The sequence below is a fragment of the Trichomonas vaginalis genome, chromosome III, assembly GCF_026262505.1.
Source record: "Trichomonas vaginalis G3 chromosome III, whole genome shotgun sequence".
In the NCBI taxonomy this organism is placed as follows: Eukaryota; Parabasalia; order Trichomonadida; family Trichomonadidae; genus Trichomonas; species Trichomonas vaginalis.
Window position 1 is genome coordinate 5,426,440 of NC_067205.1, and position 22,296 is coordinate 5,448,735.

A 22,296-nucleotide genomic window follows, 5' to 3' on the forward strand; every position below is an offset into this window, starting at 1 on the left:
ACGATAAACCCAATGACAGATGAGTTTCTGTTTCAAGACAGTAAGAACCATACTGTTTGTATAAATCCAACAAAAAGAACTTTAAACGAGAAACCTATAGATGAACTTCTTTTGAAGGCAGATATTGACAACAAAGCTGACAAAGAGTATGTAGATGCAACAAGAGACTATATTCTCGCATGGACAGATAGAACATACCCACAAAAACATCATACACATAACATCTATGACGTAGATGAACTACCAGAAAAGTTAGATGACAAGGCAGATAAAACATATGTTGACAATAAAATGTCAAGTGAAGTGACAAGAGCTGACAAAGAATATTCTAAAAAGACTCATACACATACCATATCTGATATTACAAACTTACAAGAAACCTTAAACAAGAAAAGTGACGTTGGACATACACACGATTTCTTCGCAACTGTTGGTATAGAAAATATTGAAGGAACGGTTGAAGGAGCTGATGGAACTGGTGGGGATGTATTAAATTGGAAACCTCCTAACTTTCCACAAGGTTTAACATCGGATGAAGACATAACGACGATGAAATACACTAGATGTAGAAATGTCTATGTCATGGAGGATGAAAACAATGTTAAATTCACTGCTCAAGATTTATATGATAAAAAAGCTGACAAAACAGAGCTTCAAACATTAAAGACAGAAATACTTCAAACACTATATCCTATAGGTTCTATTTACACGTCAATGAACTCTACCAGACCAGAAGTAGTACTTGGTTTTGGAACTTGGACTCAAATAGTCGACAGGTTTTTGTATTGTGCAAACTCTTCAAAGGAAACAGGTGGAAGTAAAACGATTTCAGGTGAAAACCTACCTGCACACAGTCACTACATAGATTTAAGTACATCTGAAGCAGGTTGGCATAAGCATAGATTTTGGGATTGGTCAGCAATGAAAAAAGGTAAAGGATATGATGTTAAAGAGGACGTTCAGTTTGCTATAAATTGTTTCTGGGGTAGCACACAGGGAGAAGGAAACCATACACATCGCGTTTCAGGTATACGCAAACAACGGGACAAAGTAAAGACTACATGCCACCTTACATGACAGTTTACGCATGGTATAGAAATGCTTAGTCGTCATTTTCAACTTCTTTAGCATATTCGTCAGGAGTTGTCTTATATTTGTTAGGAACTGTCTTTGAAAGTATACCACCTTGAACTTTGACAAGTTTGAAACGAGGTCTGACAATAGTAGTTTTTATCTTCTGCTTGCAGTCTGTACATTTTGCCATGTTTGCCTAAAACTTCATAATATTCTCTTGTATACTTTCTTCTATTTTTACGAACACGAATGTGAGTACCTGTCGAGTTCCCATTGTTGTCATAGTCAATAGTATTTTCATATGGGTCGCGTTTAGGTATTTCTATTTTTACTTTGTCACCTTTCTTAAGTTTGAAGCCTGGCATTCTTTCTTGTTTGTCTCTTTTGACTAAACTATTAAATATATAGTCTTTCTCTAAGTCAGGGTTGTTTTTCATTTCTTCGGGGGAGTGGTTTCCCAAACCTTTTTGTTTACGGTTATTGTAAATATTTAAAACTTGTCTCATCTTTGCCATGGAGAAGTGTCTATACTTGTCGTCATATGACATTTCATTTGCTTCACCGCCTTGTGGTTGGTTTAAGTCTCTTAAGATTTTTATACAACTGTCAATGACACCAAGAGCAGAATGGTTTTGGTCGACAATGAAATATTGGTTTACATTTTTTGAACGCAGATAGTTTTTAATATCGTCTGATTGAAAGAACTTTCACAGTCAGATGTCAGTTTTGTTGGATGGTATTTGTCAACGAATATTGTCAAAGCAGTTTTCACATCTAAAATATTTTTGGACTGTAATGTATGGCTTCACAGTATCTTGTGTTTTGACCGACAAATATTAAACCAGTATGGTGGTCCATCTTCTCTATACCTCGGAATGTTTTCCAAGATATCCATAAACCAAGCATTTGGTGTTGAACTAAAGATTTTTACCATGAGTGCTTTCTTTGTCGCTTTAGAAACATACGGTCCTTGTTTGAATTCGTCATTTTTAACCCATAAGAAATGGGTTTATTTGGCGCAATAGCAGGAGTCGCATCTAGATTTTGCCCGCAGTGGGAACACTAGCCAGAGGTGCATTTGGAATTGGGAAGGAAGATTTTGAGTACTTTAGGTATACTGAAAGAGAAAGCACAACCTATTATACAAACCGTACAGAAAGGTTGGGATGTAGCACGAGATGCAGCAAATCTTATTCCAAATCCTGAAACAAGAGGAAAAGTTCAAGGATGGATGGACAATGTAGGAAGACAAGCAGGAAACTACTATAACAAAGCAAATGACTACTATAACCAAGCAGGACACTACATGGACCAAGGTGAAAGATTCTTTAACAGAGGATATAACCATGCACAACAGTGGGTAAACAACAACCAACCTCAACCGCCTCAAACGTGGGAATGTAAAATTTTTTACTGAGATGAAATGAACAATACAGCATTGAGACAAATGGCTCAAGATGGCTTTGTCGGCTTCCAGCAGTTACACAACCAGTGTTTGTCAAGTTCTTCCTATACCTCAGAGGAAGTTTTAGACCGACTTAAAAACCTCAACAACCAGTTGAAAACAAACCAAACTAAAATTTTTTACTGAGATGAAATGACCGAAGAAGTTGAAACGGTAGATTTGACACCACAAACAAAAAGTTCAGAACCATTGTCAAAACCTGTCAAAGAACTTACAGATGAAGAGAAAAATTCAATAATAGAAAGTGTGAGGTCTGGAAATACAAACCCTAACTACAAAGTCACTTTTCATAAAAATGGAACGGCAAGTATCTCAAAAAAGAAACAGACTCTCACAAATAAAATATTGAAGTCTGAAGGAATTTCGAGACAACAGATGGAAAAGTTTACTTCACTGACAAACAGTTCATTATAGAACATCTCATTGACTTAGAGTCGAAATATTCTAAACTTTACAACAAACACAAAAAGTTGAAAGGAAAACAGAAACAGATGGCATATGACATTTATGAAGATGTTAACGACACAACTATTCCAGCAAGTGAGGTAAAGTCAGATGAACCGAAAAGTGACGAAAAACCGATAGAAGAAGGGAAGCCAAAAACTGAAGATAAACCAAAACCAAAGGTTAGTTTCAATACTAAACCAAGCCAACCTTCATTAGCTGGTATGGGTTGGCGTCAAAGACTTTTGGCAGCGGGTGGTTACGTAAAGTAAAGAAAAAACATTTTTTTATTTTTATAAAAATGCCCCCGTATAGAATGGATAGAAGGTCTGCTAGAATAAAAGCAGAGTTAGAAAGATATGGTTGGAGAGTTTCAAAGAAGTTTAAATATAGGAAGGGAAAGCCAATAAAAGTCTATGACAAATTGTCTGGTCTTCGCTACGAAATGGACTTAGAAACAGCACGCGCAAATTATCCAAACAGACTTGAGAGGTTAGAAGAAGAGCGTCTTATGGACATGCCTTTCGATGTTACTGAGCCACAGGTTGAAGGACACGACGGCTTTGCCAGATTCTACTGGAAACATGACGAACAATTGCATCCTTTGAGAAGGAAAAAAGGAAAAGGTGAAGACGCACATGCTCCCATGGAAAGAACAAGATATGCGTATGAAAAGTATCGCGAAGTTAGAAGTCAAATTACTTCTGGTCGAACCTTTACAGTAAATTTTGACGAAGGAAAGAACAAAGAAGGCTTCATGGGAGTACTTGCTGCCATACAAGACGGAAATAAGAAAGGATACAATCTCAGACTAACCGTAACAGATTTGGATGGTCATATATACTATGCATGGCAATGTCACAACAGCCGCACAACTTCTTGACGCTTTCAAGACTACAAAGAGAGAACAAATGTTTGACTCCGACTCAGATATTTTGAATGCGATTGAAGGAATTGCAAGCGTGAAGTTTGAATGGTACCAACCCAACCCTCAAGCAGTCAGACAACATGCTGGGTATTTCCCGTTCAGAAATAAGTCTGACATTGACTTAACCAGGTATGGAATTTACAATTCAATTGAAAAAATTGTCAATGAACCTTGTATTCTTACATGTCTCAGGAACTCTGGTCTTGTTACAGATGAGAAAATGAAGTATCTTGAGTCATGTGTGAAAACAAGGTACATTCTCAGAGGGCAATTGTCAAAAGTTGCACCGTTGGCAAATGTCAATATCCGAGTCAACATTCCGACTGAGAAAGGTTCTTCGCACGATGACTATGTAGTTGACTTCAAATTGCCATGGTTGAAGATTGTACTTGTCCACAACCACTTCATGTTGAACGAAAGTCTTACACACCCATTGTTCGGAAAAGGCAAATGCAACATTGTCAGAGCTGTTAACATTCTTTTCGAGAAAGGCTTGTTGGAACCAATTCCAGATGACAAGCTGACAGAAACTTTTGTACCAAAAGACGAAACAAACTTTTTATTGTTGGTAAGACCAAAAGTTGTTCCGGACAAGGTTATAGCACAAAAGAAGTACACAGCTCCAAAAGGAGTTGGATTGTTCGGATACCAACCTGAACCAGAAGAACTTCCAATGAGGTTGCAAGAACTTCAAGATGCTATAAACAAACTTCCATTGAGACATCCAATCGACGTCAAATTGTATTGGAGAGCATCAGAGTTAGGTCAGAAAATTTTATATGAAACAGGTTGCTTTGACGATGTCTATGAGATAACAGGCGAGGTTTCTCAGAAGATAAGAGACTCACTTGAATTTCCACGAACTGGGCCGATTGGATGCGACAAGTTCGACTCATATGAAAAAATATACTATGTCGACCTTAACGCTGCGTACATGAGGTTCGTCCAATATATCCCGACTGGAATTCCAAACGAAGATGGTGAGTTCCCGGGAAAGAACTATACAGTTGGAAAAGTCATACAACAACTGTATGATATTAGGAAAGCTTCAAACCCCAAACTTGCAATGACAATCAAATTGCTTATGAATTCGACATGGGGGTATTCCATTAAGAAACCTCAAAAGATGAAGAGTAAACACTATGAGAAGGTCGACAACTTTGTTGAAAGGTTCTCCCCTTTTGTTTTGAAATACGAGTTCACCGAAGGTCAAGGTGGCTCAGTAACCACAGTAAAACCTATTGTCGAACATTGGTCTTATCCTCAGTTCGCAAAGGCAGTCCTCGACAACTACAACAAATTTTTCTCCGATGTTAAATCGAAAGTGAAGGTATACTATGAGAACATCGATGCACTCATGACGAACGAGGAAGGGTATAACAAACTCATTGAAATGGGTTTAGTCGGTGAAAAGATGGGCCTTTTTAAGCTAGACAAGGTATTTTCCGAAGTTCATGTAATATCGAAAAGGAAATATTGGGGTGTTAAAGAAGACGGCACAGAAATAAAACATTGCATGAAATAAAACATTGCATACCATTTTAAAACATTTTTAAAACAGTATATTTTTACATATATAAAATGCTTCAGGTTGAAAAACAAAGAACAAAAGTAGCAGATACAAAACCGTTAGACTATATCTTTACAAACGCTGGCAGGACTATTTCAGATGAAGAAATTTCATCCCAAACATACAGGTTTGACTATCCAATTCGCTGGCTTCAAAGTCCTTCAGATGCAAAGGCAATAGGATTTAGAAGAGTTTTGTTTTCAAATAGAACTAATGCATTCATGTTCGCAGTATATTTTCACGGTCAGTATAAAGGTTCTGATGGTCTAATAGAAAAATTTGATGAAATGAAAATCTTTACAATTCGTTCAGACGAAAGTCTTGAAAAAACTCTAAATGACTTTCAAACTCAAATGAACAAATACTACTGGGAATTTCAAGAAAAATACCACTCTTTACTAAATGGAACATACTATCTAAAACTAGAATACGACAAGATGAACTCCACAGTTTCATTTCAAAAGATTGAAATTAACCCTCCAAGAGATACAGAGTTTTTATATTGGGGGGTGGACAAACGTTCTTGGGCACAATTTCTTCGGTTACTAAACCAGAACGAACCATTGCCACCTGACGGTCCGTTTAAATTTATACTCCCACCAACAGATTTGACAGTTTATAGAAACGTGTTCGACCCTCAAAATGTCATGTGTCATGCAAGTTTCAGTTCAAGCAACAACAGTTTTCTATGTATCGGTAAGGACTTCTATGACTTTGCTTCTAAATTCTACGAACCACCTAGTAACAGTTTCTCTGACTTTCAAGTCTGGTTCACAACAAACGGTGTGCAGCATATTATTCCATTGTACTACGACTTTTATCTCGAATTGTCTTTCATATACAACTACGGAAAAGTGCTGAAAAAGTATTGAAAAATATATTTTAGGTGAAGAGGTCCCTCGGTCCCTCGGTCCCTCGGTCAACTAACATCTTTTTGAAAATGGTGACAACATGACATTTAGACAACAACACAGGAAATAAACTTCATCGTCAATGTTTTGTCATGAATTTCATCGTAAATGTTTTGTCAAGACTTCTTCATCGTATTCTTTCACCCGTTGAATTTTGTATAAAAAAGCAACCGCCGGAATTCCGGCGGTTGGTATATTCTTCACAAAATGCTTGTTTTGTTGAGACTTCTTCGTATATGTTTTGTTAAGACTTTCATCGTACATGTTTTGTCAAGACTTTCATCGTACATGTTTTGTCAAGACTTTCATCGTATATGTTTTGTCAAGACTTTCATCGTATATGTTTTGTCAAGACTTTCATCGTACATGTTTTGTCATGACTTCTTCATCGTAAATGTTTTGTATAAAAAGCAACCGCCGGAATTCCGGCGGGTGGTATATTCTTCACAAAATGCTTGTTTTGAGGTCGAGCCACAAACGAATGTCCGACGGTTAAGCCACAAACGAATGTCCGACGGTTAAGCCACAAACGAATGTCCGACGGTTAAGCCAAAAATATTTTTTTATTTTTATTGTAAGAACAGTATGACAGTCGAAGCAAAAACGTTCACGAACAAATCTAATGGCGAAACATTCACAAAAGGCACTTACAACGGTATTGAAGTCTTACGTAGAGACAAGGATGGTTATATAAATGCAACAAATATGTGTCAACAGTTTAGGAAAGACTTTAGAAAGTTGTTGGAAAATAAGTCCTGGGAAGAGTATTTTAAGGCATTTTGTGAAGAATATACCAACCGCCGGAATTCCGGCGGTTGCTTTTTATACACAGTTCATGCAGGAATTCCCGATGAAATCAAACAGGTTAGAGGAACGTATGTAGACCCAAGACTTGTAAACTATATAGCAATGTGGGCTTCTCCAAAATATTGCATAGCAGTTGGAAAAATTCTGGACTCCATAGACAAGAAAGTTCATGAGAAATTAGATGAAGAAGAACTTGAAGATACAGTAGAGAATGCAAAACCTTTGTTCGAACAAGAAGTTAGAAAAATGCATGAAAAACAAATAGAACATGAACGTGAGATATGTTCTGGTTATAGAGACTCTCCATACGAACTAGACCAATGGGAACAAGAAGATTTAAAGAGAGAATTTAGAGAATATGAACTCGCTAAAGTTTCATTAGAAGCTGCAGAAGAGAGGTTAAAAGGTTGGGGTCCTTTTGTACAAAAATATTGTGAGTAAATGAACCATTTTATTTTTATTGAATTCGGCAAAAATATATTTTAGGTTAGATGGTTTTTAGGTGTCACTACGTCACCAGGTAATTTAAACTTCTCTGAAAAAGTGTGACAACATGACATTTTGACAACAACACAGGAAATAGATTTCATCATCTAATTTCTCATGAATTTCATCGTCAATGTTTTGTCAAGACTTCTTCATCGTATTCTTTCACCCGTTGAATTTTGTATAAAAAAGCAACCGCCGGAATTCCGGCGGTTGGTATATTCTTCACAAAATGCTTGTTTTGTTGAGACTTCTTCGTATATGTTTTGTATAAAAAAAGCACCTGCCGGAATTCCGGCGGGTGGTATATTCTTCACGAAATGCTTGTTTTGAGGTCGAGCCACTTTTTGGCCCCACCGTAGAAAACACACAAAACTCTTGAATTCGGCAAAAATATATTTTAGTTTTTTTTAAAAAAAATATTTTTTTATTTTTATTGTAAGAACATGTCAGCAACAACAGCACCAAACTCGTTAGTCATGAACCCAACATCTATGTTAGTAGAGATGAAAAGCTTCATTCCTTCTTCATATACTTTCGAAACAGAAATCCAGAAGATAAAGCAAGAACTTCTCCAAGGAGATTTAGATTGCACTGCAAAGGATGAAACAAATGAACAGTATCTTTATGAAATGCAGGACCTGGTGGAACATCTACCTAAAATTCCTGAAATACAACAACAAAAGCTTACTATTCCTGAATTCGATGAAATAGAAGTGAAACCAACTGACTCAGTAGAAACCAAGAAGTTCATACGTAAGGTAAACTATGAGTTTCTTGGATTTCATTGCAACCACAAAGACTGCGATATGGTATATTTCATTGACATATACAAATCTGAAGAGTTTAAGACCTACGACAACTTTGTTTCGTTAGTTGCAAAATGTGTATGGCAGATAAGAGATAAAGATAGAAGAGGTAAAGTATAGAACGGACAAATAAAACCAGCAGCCTTTGAGTTAAAGAAAACCATCTACGCCTTACTTGTTTTAGCAGGTAAGGTTTCAGAATATAATGCAAAAATGAACCCACAATGTTCAAAATGTAAAGCAGCAATGAAGAAATATAACTACTCCGTCAAAGAGATAGAACGTATGCGAAAAGACTATACTGACTTAAAGAAAGAAGCAGAGAAACCAGCAGAAGATAAAATGGACATGTTGACATTTCTGAACAAAAACTATCCAACTGCTAACGATTTCCTTCTATCTGATGTCAAGAAGAAATATAAAGAAACTTTCGGTATCGTTAAAACTTTTGATATCCTTCGTGAAGAAATAGAAGCTACAAAACTGTTTAAAGTCATGAACCATCACAACATATACCATGTAAAACGCTTGTGAAAAAGAGGTAGCACCTAAAATATATTTTTGCCTGATTTACACTCATTGACGATGAAGTCTATTTCCTGTGTTGTTGTCAAAATGTCATGTTGTCACACTTTTTCAGAGAAGTTCATTTGACCGAGGGACCGAGGGACCTGGTTAGATCTAAAATATATTTTGGCTGAAAAAAATGACCAAATTTCATGATATAACTGTATTTTTTGACGAAGTGAACTTTGACACTTCGTAAAAAAAATCCCTGAAATCGTAAAAAAATGACCAAATTTCATGATATAACTGTATTTTTTTGACGAAGAGAACTTTTGCACTTCGTAAAAAAAATCCCTGAAATCGTGAAAAAATGACCAAATTTCATGAATTTCCTCATATGTTTGCTACCCCAGGAAAATCGAGGATAGAGATTCCGTACGAAAATCGTAAAAAAAACTCATGAAAATCGTGAAAAATTGCGAGTACGTTAAAAATCTTACTCGCCTAAAACTCATGAAAATCGTGAAAAATTGCGAGTAGTAAAAAAAAACCACTCGCCTAAAACTCTATGAAAATCGTGAAAAATTGCGACCCCGGTTTTTTTCGGGGTCGCCTAAAACTCATGAAAATCGTGAAAAAATGACCAAATTTCATGATATAACTGTATTTTTTTGACGAAGAGAACTTTTGCACTTCGTCAAAAAAATCCCTGAAATCATATCTTTTATACAAGATAAAAAAACAGCGTTAGTTTTATTTTTTTTTATTTTTTTATTTTGTATGTAAGAACAGGAAATGACAAGCACTGAGTTTGAAACAGTTAAAAAGATAGACAATGAGACCAAAGTGGTTAGAATTGGTGATTTAAACGTAAGATACTCAAAGAAATACAAAAAATATTCTTTGTCAGACATTTTAACACTATCTGAAAAGAAAACATCCCACGACTGGGTTAAAAATGCTTCTACTCAGAAAATTTTGACAAAAAATCCTGAGCTTATGATATCGGTAAGATTCTATGGAACAAGAGCATATCTTATAGACAAAAGTCTTATACCAGTAGTTTTGTTCTGGATTGACCCAGTTGTTGGATATAATTTCATAACATATGGTTCATTCGATACGGAACGTTGCAGTGAGGGCTTACTTTACATCGTTCAGAAACCGAAGGACTTCAATACAAAGAGATATAAGATAGGAAGAACATTTAATATAACTCAAAGATATGACAGTATAGTCAATAGAGTTAAGGTTGCGTTTGTTAACGATATGAGAGCTGCTGAAACAGAACTACTTGAAAAGTTTGAGAAATTGTATGGTGCTCCCACGAAAGGTAAAGAAACGTTTGAAGTAGATGAGATCGACAAAGCTATAAAATTATTTGACGAAGTTGCTGAAAAATACATGTAAAGCGTTTATTTTTGGTCTTTTATACAAGATAGAAAATAACGCTAATTTTATTTTTTTTTATTTTTTTATTTTGTATGTAAGAACAGAAATGTCAACAACAGAGAACACAACAACTGCTATCGTTCATGAAGCCATAAGTGAAGAATACGAGTGGGTTCAGTTTAACAAACAGTTACGTCTCATTCGTTCGGTCAAAGATGACATGTACCAAATGCAAAGTATTTTGACAGCATGTTTTGCACCAGATATCAAACATACAGACGATTGGTTCAAAAACCAAAGCACACAAGAACTTTTGAGCGAAGCACAGCGAGACCGACTTTTTTCGGGGTCGCCAAAACTCTATGAAAATCGTAAAAATTTGCCAAATGGTTTGAGAGGTTGGTATGTACATAGACTTCTTGTAAATGCTGTTGCAATGTGGGCTTCGCCTCGTTATGCTTGGTATATTTACAGACTTCTTGACGAAATTCACAGACAAGAACGTGAAGAGATGGAAAAGAAACTTCAAGCAAAAGATGAAGTCATTGAATCCAAAGACAAAAACATACAGAAAAGAATACCACGTTCGGTACCAAAAGGAAAGGAAAAGAACTATAAGTATATGATTTACACTGAAGAGATGGAAAATGAAGAAGACAGAGATATGGTTATGTTGCATTTAGTCAGAAGAAACAACAAAAGCTTTTACGACTTAGCTAAGATTTACAAATCTGACAGAAATTGGTTCTATCGCGAAAACTTACCGATTTCAATGACACCGAATGAAGATGTTAAACAGATAGTTCAAGATACGTTACCTCAAACACACTATGATATGAAAGGTTGTACAATACTTACATTCAAAGAAGATTTACCGCTACTGAAGGAAAAGATAACAGAGTATTTCGATAACTTCAAAGAAAAAGAGTAAATGAACCATTTATTTTTCAAGCTTGACACCAAAGATGGCTCAGGTAGCTCTAGATGGTAAATTGTCTTGTCCGAGTCCTTCTGGCATTCCGAGTCCTTCCTTCCGACAGGAAAAGTTTTTCTTTCCGACAGGAAAAGTTTTTCTTTCCGACAGGAAGAACTCTTCCTTCCGACAGGAAAAGTTTTTCTTTCCGACAGGAAAAGTTTTTCTTTCCGACAGGAAAAGTTTTTCTTTCCAACAGGAAAAATTTTTCTTGTTGTCCGTCCGTAAACCATTCAAATTTTCGAAAATTGAGAACTTTTTGGCCGACCTTCAGGAAAAATTTTTCTTTCCTTCAGGAAAAATTTTTCTTTCCTTCAGGAAAAATTTTTCTTTCCGACAGGAAAAGTTTTTCTTTCCGACAGGAAAAGTCCTTCCTTCCGACAGGAAAAGTCCTTCCTTCCGACAGGAAAAGTCCTTCCTTCCGACAGGAAAAGTCCTTCCTTCCGACAGGAAAAGTCCTTCCTTCCGACAGGACACAAACGGATGACTGACGTACCACCAACCGAGTCCATTCCAAAGCCAGAAGAACCGACAGCCCCAGCACCACAACAGACTAAGACTCAAACACTTACATTTTTACGCTTGACTTTTTACAATTTGAACTTTGTTCGCGTAGATGTGAATTCTGAAAGAAGTATGAGGGTCTTGTATGACTTTGTACTTCTCCCATAGTTCATGTCTGTCAAACTTACCTGCCATGGACTCTTTCATAAGTTCCATGAAATCGTCTTCGGACAATCCGGGGAAAAGTACAATGTCAGTAAGTATTCTCTTTACATCCTTACTTAAACTCTTGGCTGTCTGTACACAAATGACAACAGAGATGTTAAAGTGTCTGAGCTTCTTAAGAATTCGACACATGTCTTGTTCTCTGTTCTTTAACAAAGGATGAGAAGCAAAGTCATCTAAGATAAGAAGACATCTGTGAGGGTAAGTCTTCCAATCGTAAGATTGCAATTTCTTCGAAATGTATTCTATCTCTTTCTGTTTGTTTCTGAAGTGTTTCTTCTCTAATATTCTCTGCATTTCCTCATTTGGGTCTTTAAACTTAGAATTGACATACTCATTTATAGCATTGTACTTCAAAACTCTTCTTTGGTACTTCTTTATCCAATCCAACAACTCAGAGTCTTTTATACATACTAACTTAGACTTTTTTATAATATCTTTGAACGAATTGACGGTTTGGTCAAATTGACCAGAAGTACTACAAATGACTACTAACTCATAGAATGGGTTCTTCTCATCTAGTTCTTGTTGTTGTGCAGCCATTTTAAGATAAGTGAAAGTCTTACCCGACCCAGGTGGTGCAATTAGACCTGTTATACCATTCTGAGCAAATAAGAACTTGTCATGTATGGGTTTTATCTGAGCATTTTCCAACTTCCTCTTGTTCTTGTTTAAAACATTCTCAAATTTTTTGTCAATGTCAGCAAACTTTTTTTCTAACATATTTTTAGAAAAATTAAAAATTTTATCTTTTAGGAAATGTCTAGCGATTTCGCTATCTATATTCGAGACAAGCTTTTCGACAGCAAAACATCTGTCGACCATAAAATCTTACATAGTGTAAACAAGAAAGGTGAATTTGTTCTAAAGTTCTGTTTCTGGGAATATGACAAGAACCATAAAACCTTAAGCAGAGAAGTCTTAAAATTTGTCAATGACAGACTTGTTGACAGAGATGACGCCTCTTGGAGAGATGAAGTCCAACAAAACTTCTTAGAATGTAAAGAAGACACATGCGCTGTTCTTGAAAATGAAATAGAAAACAGAATAGAAGAGCTATTAAATGACAAAGCACTTTTACAAAAATATGGTTCTGAGAAGTTTGACATAACTCCACCAGAGAAGAAGAAGAGAGAAAAGAAAGAAAAGAAAGTAGAAGAAGAGAAGAAAGAACCAGAGCCAGAGAAGGGGAGATATGACATGTAAAAATAAAATTTTATTTTTAGAACATTTCTGGGTCAATGTCAATGTTCTCTTCCTCTTTAGGAGCAAACACCGGCTTAGACTCTAAAATCTTTTTACCCAATTTACCTTGAACTTCTACAACTTTAGACTCATAATATTCATAGTCGTCTGCTTTCTTTGGTTCATAAGGTATAACAAGTTTGTATGCTTTGCCTTCTTTAAGGTTTGAGAACCTTCTGTCAAAACTTTCTTTGACTGTTAACAAACCTTCTATGTCTAAGTCTTCAAATTTCGCACCATTTTTAGTCACAATAGCAAACTTAACTGGTTCGATGTTCCAAACTTTGTCAAATGTAGACTTTTCAAAATGGTAGAAGTAAACATTCAAATATGTGAATGGGTCTAGTTCTTCTTTAAGTCCTGACATGTACTTGTTGACTGAGATGAATTTCGTCATCTTTTCTATCGGATAAAAAAAATATTTTTTTTTAAAATTTACTCAGAAAAATTTTTCTTTGTATATACACCATTCTGAACATCTAAAAGACTTTTGACATTTGCCAAGAATGTTCGTTTAGACGCTGTCATATAACCATACTCTTGACAATACTGTTTATACGAATCGTACAATGACCTTTCATCTAAACACTCAAAGTCAGTTTCATCTATGAACAGTTCATATACACTCTTGTTTGCTTCTAACAATGTTTGTCTCTCTTCGGTATGTGGAATTTGTCTTGGATTGAACTTAGAAATATCTAATGTCATGAAATATGAGAACAAGTGGTTGTAAAAGTCAGATGTCAAAGTTTCTGCTAAGTCGTCAAAATATTCTGTATCTTGCATATGAGCTTCTGACGTTCTGACAACTACATATCTTCTGTCAGAACTTTCTAACTTCATCGGAACGGCGTTGTTTGAAACCATGATGAAATTTGCAACATTTTCACAAACTCTTTGGTCTCTATACTTTCTTTCAACAACTCCAACTTTGTCTGTTATAAGACTCTTCAAAGCATCTGAGTTCAAAACCTTTGTTGTATCTATACTTTGAAGTTCGTTACATACTATAAGTTTCATATTCTCTATTGAAGAGTTAAATTTACCGCAGATGTTTTCTAAGTTTGTCATATTCGGGTTCGAATAGCCTCTAACAGTTTGCACAAAATATCTGTAAAGAAAGTGTTCTTACCTGTTCCTTGTTTTCCAATTACAATGAGAGCAGTTTCATTTTTAGCACTTGGATGTTGTAAGATGTTTGCAAACCAACATAAGATATACTCATAGACTCTTTCGTTTCCATTGCATATAATTTCTTTGACATGGTCTAACCAAGCTTCTATAACATTTTCTTTCCATTCTACTTGTTCGTATTTATATCCAGTGAAGATAGAATAGAAGTTTGGAGATGGTGTATAGAACTTTATACCACGAACTGAAAAATCTTCTAACTTTGACAATAAGATATCCCAAGCATCTAACATCTTCATACCAACTTGTACGACTTTTATTTTCTTAAGTTTCTGTTTACATTCTTGTTCTGAAACTATTGTCGCTCTTGGTTTGTTAAAGACTACATCCCATTCTTTCATGACATAACATTCTGGGCAGAGTCGACATAAATGACTAAACGTTTCAAATTCTCGACTGCTTTGTTATAGTCTCTAAATGGACACATATTTCTGAACGCTTGGAAGTCATAAAAATCTGAAACGTCTATTCTGTACATTTTTTTATAAAAATAAAAAAAAATATTTTTTATTCTTGAGCTATTTGTTGTTCTTGACTTTGTTGTTGCATTTGTTCCATTTGTTGCATTTGTTGTTCTTGAGCTATTTGTTGTTGAAGTTGTTCTTGTAGTACAATACTTTCACCAGTTGCATCTTCCAATTCGAAACTTTCTGCCGTCATTGACAAATACATAGGACATAAAAGTTTTACAGGAACAAAGTTTGCGTCAACTAAGGTTAAGTTTATGTTTGCTAAAGTGTTTGAGTTCACTAAAGCTGAAAACTCTGCATTCGAATGAACAATAGGCAAACCAGCAGAGAAAGTGTTGTTTATACGCATGAGTATCTTTTGGTCATAGTAGTTTCTGTCGACATTCGAATAGCACTTTGAACCTAAGTTTGAAACAATATATAAAATAGGTGTACTTAAAGTCAATGGAACAGACATTCCTTGTATGACACCTTTTCCTGTTATAGGAAACTGTTGGTAGTAAAAACCAGATATAAGTTTTGTATTATAGCTCATATCGTTTATACTAAACTCAGTCGGACATCCAAACATAATGAAACCTGCTCTAGTTGCAGCACATGTTACATCCGTCCTTAAAGTATTAAATAAGTCAACAAAACCTGTTGGTGGTATATCTGAGTAAGTATCTTCAAAGGAGTATTTTTTACCATTCACAACAACAAAGTCTTCTGGTGTCAAAAGAGCAAAACAGGCTTTAGTCGTCATCGTGTTTAAGGTCAGTTTACAATATCGTCCTTGAGGACTTTGTAAGTTTGTTGTTATAGAATTATATGACTCAGGGTTTTTAGTCGTAATAGTATAAACCACTATGTCTTCTGCCATTTACATATATTTAAAAGTTTTTCTGAAAGTGGAGAAGAACTTCATCTAAACTTTCACATGGCGTTTCTTGAAGTTCTCTGTCTAAGAAGTTCAAATATTTTGTAAAGACATAGAACTTTCCTTTGTCTACACGAACAAACAAAACAGGGTCTTTCATATCGTTCAAAAGTGTGTAAAGTCCTTTACATGAAATAAAGTCTATATTGTTTTTCTTCAAACATCTTTCAAGAAGTTTTGACATTTACTTAGCAACTAAATTTTAATGAAATGTTGTGGTCGTCAAATATTTTTATGACGTCTGGGAAACTATATTTTAAGTTCAACGTTTCACCTCCTTTCATAACGTATATCTTGTCAATGACATTGTATGAAACACCACAGCAAGCAATGTCGGGTTCTATTTCTTTGATGTTTATATCGTCTGCCTCTGTCAAAAGTTTCAATAGTTCTTTCAAAACTTCATGAGGTGCGATGACATATGAGTTCACTTTTACAGGGTTGTGTTCGACCAAGTTTAACATTAGACCTAAAGCTTGACAAATCTTCTCCTGAGTTTTAAGTTTGTCTTTAAGTTGTTGGTAGTCGTTTCGAATATCTGCAACAGAACTTAAGTCTCTGCTAACTTCAGGATATGTTGGTTGTTCTTTTACAGGAACTATTGTTATACCATCTTCGTCTTCGTATGGTTTCCCCACTTCAACATCTCTGTCTTTGACATTGACAACAACACTTTGACTGTTTGTTTGAGTTGGTGAATTTAACTTCACATCTGCCATCGCCATTAAACCTTTTGAAAACTTACGCTTCTATTTTTCGGAAATGACATTTTACTTAGAATAAAAAGATGGACGTATTTGAGTATCTCTTCGAATTGAAGCAGAACAAAGTTTACACACACAAACAATACAAGTTCATTGACAGAGTAGTTCTTTACACAAACAATGGAAAATGTTATAGAATAGCAGTCTTTGCTGAACCAAAATATTTTCATAAAGCAAAGAAAGTTGGTATAACGAGATGGTGAAAGTTCTTGACGTTGACAAAAATATAACAACAAAACTGACCGATATTTCTAAAGGAAAGTTTTTAATACAATATTATATCAAAACTGGCGTACTGTCAATATTTGACGGAGAGAAGTCAGTTCAAGAACAACTTACTGACCTGCTGCCAAAATCTGCTCGATGGAAGCTGTCGTTATACCAATCTGAGGAGCCCCAGCAGGTTTCATCGAACGAATCTTCAAAAGAGCATCTTCCGTGAAAAGTGCTATTGGTTTTGTAAACTTCTTTGCTTTCAATTCATCTGGACCGTCTCTGTCACCAGTATATTGTATTTGAACTGTACCAACAGTTGAAATACCACCCATAAAGTCTTCTGAGTCAGCAAATGGAATGCCAAGCCAAAAGTTTGAACGGTCTCCATTTGTATATTGAGTGTTTTGAGCTCCTGTATGGGTCCATACTTTCACATATGGCATAATAGAACTTTGCATTTCAGGGTTAATGGTTGTTGTGAAGTTGTTGTTAAAGTTCATAGCATCTAATGTCAAGTTGTATGACCTCATATCCTCAACTGTGGAATATTCTTCTCTTGGATAGTATTTGCCATCTATGTTTATATGATATTTAATACCGGGGTTGTAGAAACAAGAATAGTCATTTATAGTTCGTCTGAACAGTACAAACATAGTATCTGCATGTTTCATTGCAGTTGTTAAGGCAATATCTGTTCTTGCACCTGGGTCAGCACTTTGGTTTCCAACTTCACCTGCAAAGTCTTTGACAGATATTTGGTGTATAGGGAACATAAGTGGAACTACAATATATTTGGCAGCTAAAGCATTTGAAATATCTGGGTCCAACATATAGACTGCAAGTCTGCTTTCTATTCTCTTGCATTCAAACTTTTCGCATGTGAACTTAACTGGGTCCCAAGCAGTTCCAGCAGCATTGAAGTAGTAGTTTACTTCAGTGTTGAGGTTTGAGAAACCAAAGTCTAAGTCAACTTTGTCTTTGCAAAAGTCACAGAACTTGGCTCCACCAGTTCCAGCTACAGTAAGAGTGAATGGGTCTTGTGTTGGTGCAATGACTAAGTTATTTTTGCTTGGAGTAAGTTCGATAGAAATTTTTCCTGCCCAGTTTGGCAAGTATCTTAAAAACCTGAAGATGAGGAAAGATGACAAAGGAACTCTAAGTTTCAATTTTACTTTGGTTACTGCTGCTGCAGTTTGTCCAGAAAGGTCAACATAAACTCCTGGAACGTTAGGGTCAAGTCTTCTTATTTTCTCAATAGTTGCATACTGGTCTGTTTGTTCTCTAGCTTGTGGTTGTACTGAGTTTCTCAAAGCGAACCATTCATAGTTTGCCCATGTTACTGTTTGAACTAAGTCAGAGTTAGAATATATCTTATATCCCATGAAAACTTCTGGAGCATATTGGTATCCGACATAGAAAATTCCATTGCAACCTTTCTTGTCAGACAACTTGGCAGAAGGTTTTATTTCAATGTCTTGTTCCACGTATAAGAAAGAGTTGTCAATAGAAATTATATGAAACCTGTCGCAAGCAATATCTACTGTTGTTGAAGAACCTTCTCCAAACTCACCTACGTTTCCATAAGAAACAGCAGTTGTATATTCGTAAGTTCCAGGAACTATTTCTGACCTTCTAATGGCATTGTCGCATTCGTTATACCATTCGGAAACATTTCCATTCATGGCATCCAAAACTGTTGGCGTTATATTCTGAGCGGCGTACATTTCATATGGGTAAAAATATAGAATAGTTGGATTTATATGTCATAATAGAACCCACGTGGACCAAGCTTTACTTTCTTCCTGACTGAGTTTTTAACTCTTCTTTTTCCTTCATTGCCACTACTTTCACTAGATGAAGTTACTTCTTCACTACTTTCACTTTGTTCTACTCTTCTTCTTTGGTGTCGCTTTGGTAACTTGCCCTCTGCTTCAAGTTGTTGCATCTTTGCCTCATGTTCACCTAGTATGTTGTAAATTTCCCATGTCCTTTTTGCCTTTGGGCTCTGGTCGCCCATCTCAGGTAACCTATATCCTAGAAAGAGTTTGTCATAGTTTGTATTTGAGTCTTTGCGTATTGTTTGCATGACTCTTTCCTGAGTTTCCGGTTCAAGCTCTTCAAACAGTGCCTGTCCATATGGAATATGCTCGTTTCCAAATATATGTTTTTGTAGCCATTCTGGTTTTCTTTCCATGTTACCAACTATATCTTTTGTGAATGGGAAAGCTTTTACCCAATCTTTCAGTCTTGCGTCGTTTATTTCTGTAGTTGGTTTTATTTTGTCAAGGAACATGTTTTTCAATACTAACATTTCATTTGGTACTGTCCATTTGAGTTTTCTTAAATATTCATCCCTTCTCAGTTCATTGTCTGCAAAGTAAGTTTTTATGACATTTTGTAAACTTTCGTTTGCAAGGTCATGTACAATAGGTTCTCTTCCTTCGCTCTCCCTAACTTTCTTTCTAAACTCTTCACCAAATATACCATCTCTATGGTTCTGTGTAGTTCTTTGAGATAAATGTTCTAGAACGTCAGGTGTTATATTTCCATCAGCCATGTTCATTTCATACTGGTCCAAAATATCTGCATGTTTCATATCTTTCAATGGCATTAAAGCCGCGCTTAAAATACCAGCTATATCTGGTTCACCATTGACTTCCATTGCGTCTACAACTTCTTGGAATTGTGGTTGTAAGTTTATGAACCACCTATCCGGATTAGCTTTATGACCCCATCTCATTGTAGTTCCATCGTCTGCAGAAACAAAAGTAGGTTTGTTTCCATCTTGGCTAGGTTCTGAATGAACTTTAAACAATGTTTCATTTCTATATGTTTTCTTGAAATTTAACCTTTTATCTTCACCGAGTTCATCCAAAGATTGAACGTTAAATGCTCGTAAGTAAAAAGGGTTGTTGTATTTGTGTACATTTTCTTTCAGTGCTTCCATTCTATGCTGAATATTTTCATCTGGTGTTGGAGTCTTTTGTATGTCGGCAAACATTTTTCGATATTCTTCTACTATGTCAGCCGAATTTTTTTTAGACTCTTGGAAATATTCCATATTCTCCGCATACTCTTGTTGAGGGTCAAGATTTTTCGGCTGTTCCAAATCTTCATCTAGTTCTGTGAAGTTAGTTTCCAAAGGAGTGACTTGTTCGTTTCCTTCAGGCTCTTCTAGCTGTTGTTGCTGAACTATTTCTTCCATGTCTGGTTGTATCTGAACTTCTTCCTGTGGAGTTTCTTGTACCTCATCTGCTGGCATTTCATATATTCCGAGACCGTTTTCAACAAGTTCCCTATTTAAGTCATTCGCATTCATAAGCCTTTGTTCTTTCGTTCCGTCTCTATTTTTTACGCGTTTCATGAAGATAGTTGAATTGTCATTTAGCTCTGACACCAAATATCTCGGAGTAAATTCGTTCATGTCATTTGGATGATATGCTATTAAATCATATCCCTTTGCGAGCTTGTATTTTCCAGGTTTGAAATTATATCCGATTTGGTGTTGAGCCATAAAGCTAAATAGGTTCGGGTCAGTATTTCCTTCATTGAACTTTCTAATAGCTTCTTTATATCTGTCACTAAAGTCAATACTATCTGGGTAACCATAGTCTTCCTTAAGCCTTTTTAAGAATTCTTGGTTTCCTTGTTCTCTACTTCTTTTATGTCCTTGCTCTGTTTGTGGTTGTTGTTGTTGTGCAGGGTTTTGAACTGTTGGTTGCTGTGCTGGATTTTGAACTGTTGGTTGTTGTGTTGGTTGTGGAGGTGGTTGTTGTGCTGGTTGTTGTGTTGGTTGTTGTGTTGGTTGTTGTGTTGGTTTTGGTGCATGCCTGTGTCTGTGTCCATGTGACGATGTAAATGTTTTAGGTAGTCCTGGTGCAGGTGCTTCTCTTGGAGGGTTTGGTGGTATATAAATTCCACCAGCTGGCACATATGTTCCATCTGCAGCGTAATGTCCTACCTGACTTTTCGTTTTTAAGAAAGCATTTACTAGGTCTGTTTTGGTCTGTTGTAACTCTTTTTCTTGACTTTTCACAACAGTTGCTCTAACGGCGTCATAGGCACTTTGAACTGCCTGTCTCGTTGCTGCATCTGTTATTTTCGTCATATTTTGTGCTACTTCCTTTAACTCTTTGTCGAAACCTTCAGACTTCAGTTTCTTTCCAGATGAGAAGTCGTTCACTTGTTTCACCTTACTATGAAGAGCTTCGAAGGCGTTCTTAAAGTCAGCATTTGTTAAAGCTTCATTTGAACTGTCTTCATCCGCTTGTATTTTTGTCCTTATTGACCCTATGAGTTGGGCTGCTTTAGCGTTGGCTTGGGCATCTAACCAGTCATTGTTAGCTTTTATATATTCTGCGCTTTTCATTGCCTTTTGCATAGCCGCGTCGTTATTTTTACTTTCTTGTGCTAAGTTTTCATACTGTACGGTTTGGTTTTGCAACTGTAAAAGTTTTTCTGCCTTTACATTTGCTTCAACTTCTTTTTTATACTCATCGCTATCCATATATGTCTTCAGGGCTTTTTGTTTTATCTCTTCATCTTTCAGTATTTTATATTGAGTAGTATGGTTTTTCAAATTTATGACATCTTGTTCCATTTTTGCTACTTCTGCTGCTTTTTCTGACACTTTTTTCGCATATTCCTCTGTACTTAGTTCTTTCAGTTGTTCTTCTTTCTTCTTTTTCTCTACGTTTAACTCATTGAGTTTCTTTGTGTGTCTGTCATATTCTAGTTTCTTTTCGTTTTCACTTATTTGCTTCTGTATGTCTATGTTTGACTTTTTGACATCTGTTATTTGATTTTTGAGTGAACTCAAATTCATTTGACTTTGAGGGTTATATGCTGTTCCGTCTGCAGCTCCACCATAGCCTGCCATTTTCGCTAAAAGTGCCGCTCTTAAACCTCCACTCTGTGCACCAACAACTCGGTTTAAAAGCATAGGATTGCTTGACATTTGTTGCAACATAGTGGGGTCATTCAGCATTTGTTGTTGCAACTGTTGTTGTGGTGTCAGTTTTACTATTGGATGTTTCAATGCTCTCTTCCTCTTACGTATATTCTTACGTAGCTTACGTGGCATTTTAAGTGAAGTTAAAAAGCGGTTTTATACTAAACATCTTCGGGGCTAGAGGGCGCAACGCGCCTGGAAGCCCCACTACCTTTTTTTTTTTTTTTAATTAAGTGATGGAAATTTTATAAATCGACCTAAATCACAAATAGAGATAAAAATTAACCTTATTTCAGTCAAAAATTTAAAAAATTCCAAAATGGCAAAAATAATCTGAGCATAAAATATATTCAAATTACTAATGCATTTTCCTCAAAATTGGCTGAAAGTTTTTCTTGAATGTTCAAACAAACATTGCTCACAAGCATGCATAGAAGTTATATTC

General features: G+C 35.9%; 15 protein-coding genes and 5 pseudogenes across 20 annotated transcripts, besides 1 other annotated feature; 10 read left to right on the forward strand and 10 right to left on the reverse strand.

Moving 5' to 3' along the window:
- Positions 1–19,697: part of a mobile genetic element that runs on past the window's edge.
- Positions 13–1,077, forward strand: TVAGG3_0646540 (phage tail repeat-like family; the record flags this gene model as incomplete). Its single annotated transcript, XM_001291063.2, has 1 exon — positions 13–1,077. The coding sequence occupies one exon, from the start codon at positions 13–15 to the stop codon at positions 1,075–1,077; it is 1,065 nt and encodes a 354-aa protein (XP_001291064.2).
- Positions 1,103–1,622, reverse strand: TVAGG3_0646550 (annotated as a pseudogene). The gene has a single exon. A coding segment is annotated over exon 1 (520 nt).
- Positions 2,174–2,616, forward strand: TVAGG3_0646560 (annotated as a pseudogene). Its single transcript has one exon. A coding segment is annotated over exon 1 (443 nt).
- On the forward strand, positions 2,672–3,255 carry TVAGG3_0646570 (annotated as a pseudogene). The gene has a single exon. A coding segment is annotated over exon 1 (584 nt).
- TVAGG3_0646580 lies at positions 3,300–5,436 on the forward strand (annotated as a pseudogene). Its single transcript has one exon. A coding segment is annotated over exon 1 (2,137 nt).
- On the forward strand, positions 5,493–6,353 carry TVAGG3_0646590 (uncharacterized protein; the record flags this gene model as incomplete). The annotated part of the gene is made up of 1 exon (XM_051241462.1): positions 5,493–6,353. One exon carries the CDS (start codon positions 5,493–5,495, stop codon positions 6,351–6,353), a length of 861 nt encoding a protein of 286 aa, XP_051088049.1.
- On the forward strand, positions 8,132–8,614 carry TVAGG3_0646600 (organellar and viral DNA polymerase type B; the record flags this gene model as incomplete). The annotated part of the gene is made up of 1 exon (XM_051241463.1): positions 8,132–8,614. One exon carries the CDS (start codon positions 8,132–8,134, stop codon positions 8,612–8,614), a length of 483 nt encoding a protein of 160 aa, XP_051088050.1.
- On the forward strand, positions 8,708–9,028 carry TVAGG3_0646610 (organellar and viral DNA polymerase type B; the record flags this gene model as incomplete). The annotated part of the gene is made up of 1 exon (XM_051241464.1): positions 8,708–9,028. The coding sequence occupies one exon, from the start codon at positions 8,708–8,710 to the stop codon at positions 9,026–9,028; it is 321 nt and encodes a 106-aa protein (XP_051088051.1).
- Positions 10,001–10,411, forward strand: TVAGG3_0646620 (organellar and viral DNA polymerase type B; the record flags this gene model as incomplete). Its single annotated transcript, XM_051241465.1, has 1 exon — positions 10,001–10,411. One exon carries the CDS (start codon positions 10,001–10,003, stop codon positions 10,409–10,411), a length of 411 nt encoding a protein of 136 aa, XP_051088052.1.
- On the forward strand, positions 10,500–11,060 carry TVAGG3_0646630 (KilA, N-terminal/APSES-type HTH, DNA-binding family; the record flags this gene model as incomplete). Its single annotated transcript, XM_051241466.1, has 1 exon — positions 10,500–11,060. A coding segment is annotated over one exon (561 nt), but the record flags the coding sequence as incomplete, so codon positions are not given.
- Positions 12,183–12,818, reverse strand: TVAGG3_0646640 (protein of unknown function, DUF4106 family; the record flags this gene model as incomplete). Its single annotated transcript, XM_051241467.1, has 1 exon — positions 12,183–12,818. A coding segment is annotated over one exon (636 nt), but the record flags the coding sequence as incomplete, so codon positions are not given.
- On the forward strand, positions 12,855–13,301 carry TVAGG3_0646650 (uncharacterized protein; the record flags this gene model as incomplete). Its single annotated transcript, XM_051241468.1, has 1 exon — positions 12,855–13,301. One exon carries the CDS (start codon positions 12,855–12,857, stop codon positions 13,299–13,301), a length of 447 nt encoding a protein of 148 aa, XP_051088055.1.
- On the reverse strand, positions 13,318–13,737 carry TVAGG3_0646660 (protein of unknown function, DUF4108 family; the record flags this gene model as incomplete). The annotated part of the gene is made up of 1 exon (XM_051241469.1): positions 13,318–13,737. The coding sequence occupies one exon, from the start codon at positions 13,735–13,737 to the stop codon at positions 13,318–13,320; it is 420 nt and encodes a 139-aa protein (XP_051088056.1).
- TVAGG3_0646670 lies at positions 13,776–15,009 on the reverse strand (annotated as a pseudogene). The gene has a single exon. A coding segment is annotated over exon 1 (1,234 nt).
- On the reverse strand, positions 15,039–15,350 carry TVAGG3_0646680 (uncharacterized protein; the record flags this gene model as incomplete). The annotated part of the gene is made up of 1 exon (XM_051241470.1): positions 15,039–15,350. The coding sequence occupies one exon, from the start codon at positions 15,348–15,350 to the stop codon at positions 15,039–15,041; it is 312 nt and encodes a 103-aa protein (XP_051088057.1).
- On the reverse strand, positions 16,109–16,645 carry TVAGG3_0646690 (protein of unknown function, DUF4106 family; the record flags this gene model as incomplete). The annotated part of the gene is made up of 1 exon (XM_051241471.1): positions 16,109–16,645. One exon carries the CDS (start codon positions 16,643–16,645, stop codon positions 16,109–16,111), a length of 537 nt encoding a protein of 178 aa, XP_051088058.1.
- TVAGG3_0646700 (protein of unknown function, DUF4106 family) lies at positions 17,020–17,358 on the reverse strand (the record flags this gene model as incomplete). The annotated part of the gene is made up of 1 exon (XM_051241472.1): positions 17,020–17,358. One exon carries the CDS (start codon positions 17,356–17,358, stop codon positions 17,020–17,022), a length of 339 nt encoding a protein of 112 aa, XP_051088059.1.
- TVAGG3_0646710 (protein of unknown function, DUF4106 family) lies at positions 17,771–18,624 on the reverse strand (the record flags this gene model as incomplete). Its single annotated transcript, XM_051241473.1, has 1 exon — positions 17,771–18,624. A coding segment is annotated over one exon (854 nt), but the record flags the coding sequence as incomplete, so codon positions are not given.
- On the reverse strand, positions 18,657–19,211 carry TVAGG3_0646720 (protein of unknown function, DUF4106 family; the record flags this gene model as incomplete). Its single annotated transcript, XM_051241474.1, has 1 exon — positions 18,657–19,211. The coding sequence occupies one exon, from the start codon at positions 19,209–19,211 to the stop codon at positions 18,657–18,659; it is 555 nt and encodes a 184-aa protein (XP_051088061.1).
- Positions 19,698–21,434: 1,737 nt separating the features above from the next.
- TVAGG3_0646730 (protein of unknown function, DUF4106 family) lies at positions 21,435–21,983 on the reverse strand (the record flags this gene model as incomplete). The annotated part of the gene is made up of 1 exon (XM_051241475.1): positions 21,435–21,983. A coding segment is annotated over one exon (549 nt), but the record flags the coding sequence as incomplete, so codon positions are not given.
- Between the last annotated feature and the right edge of the window lie 313 nt (positions 21,984–22,296).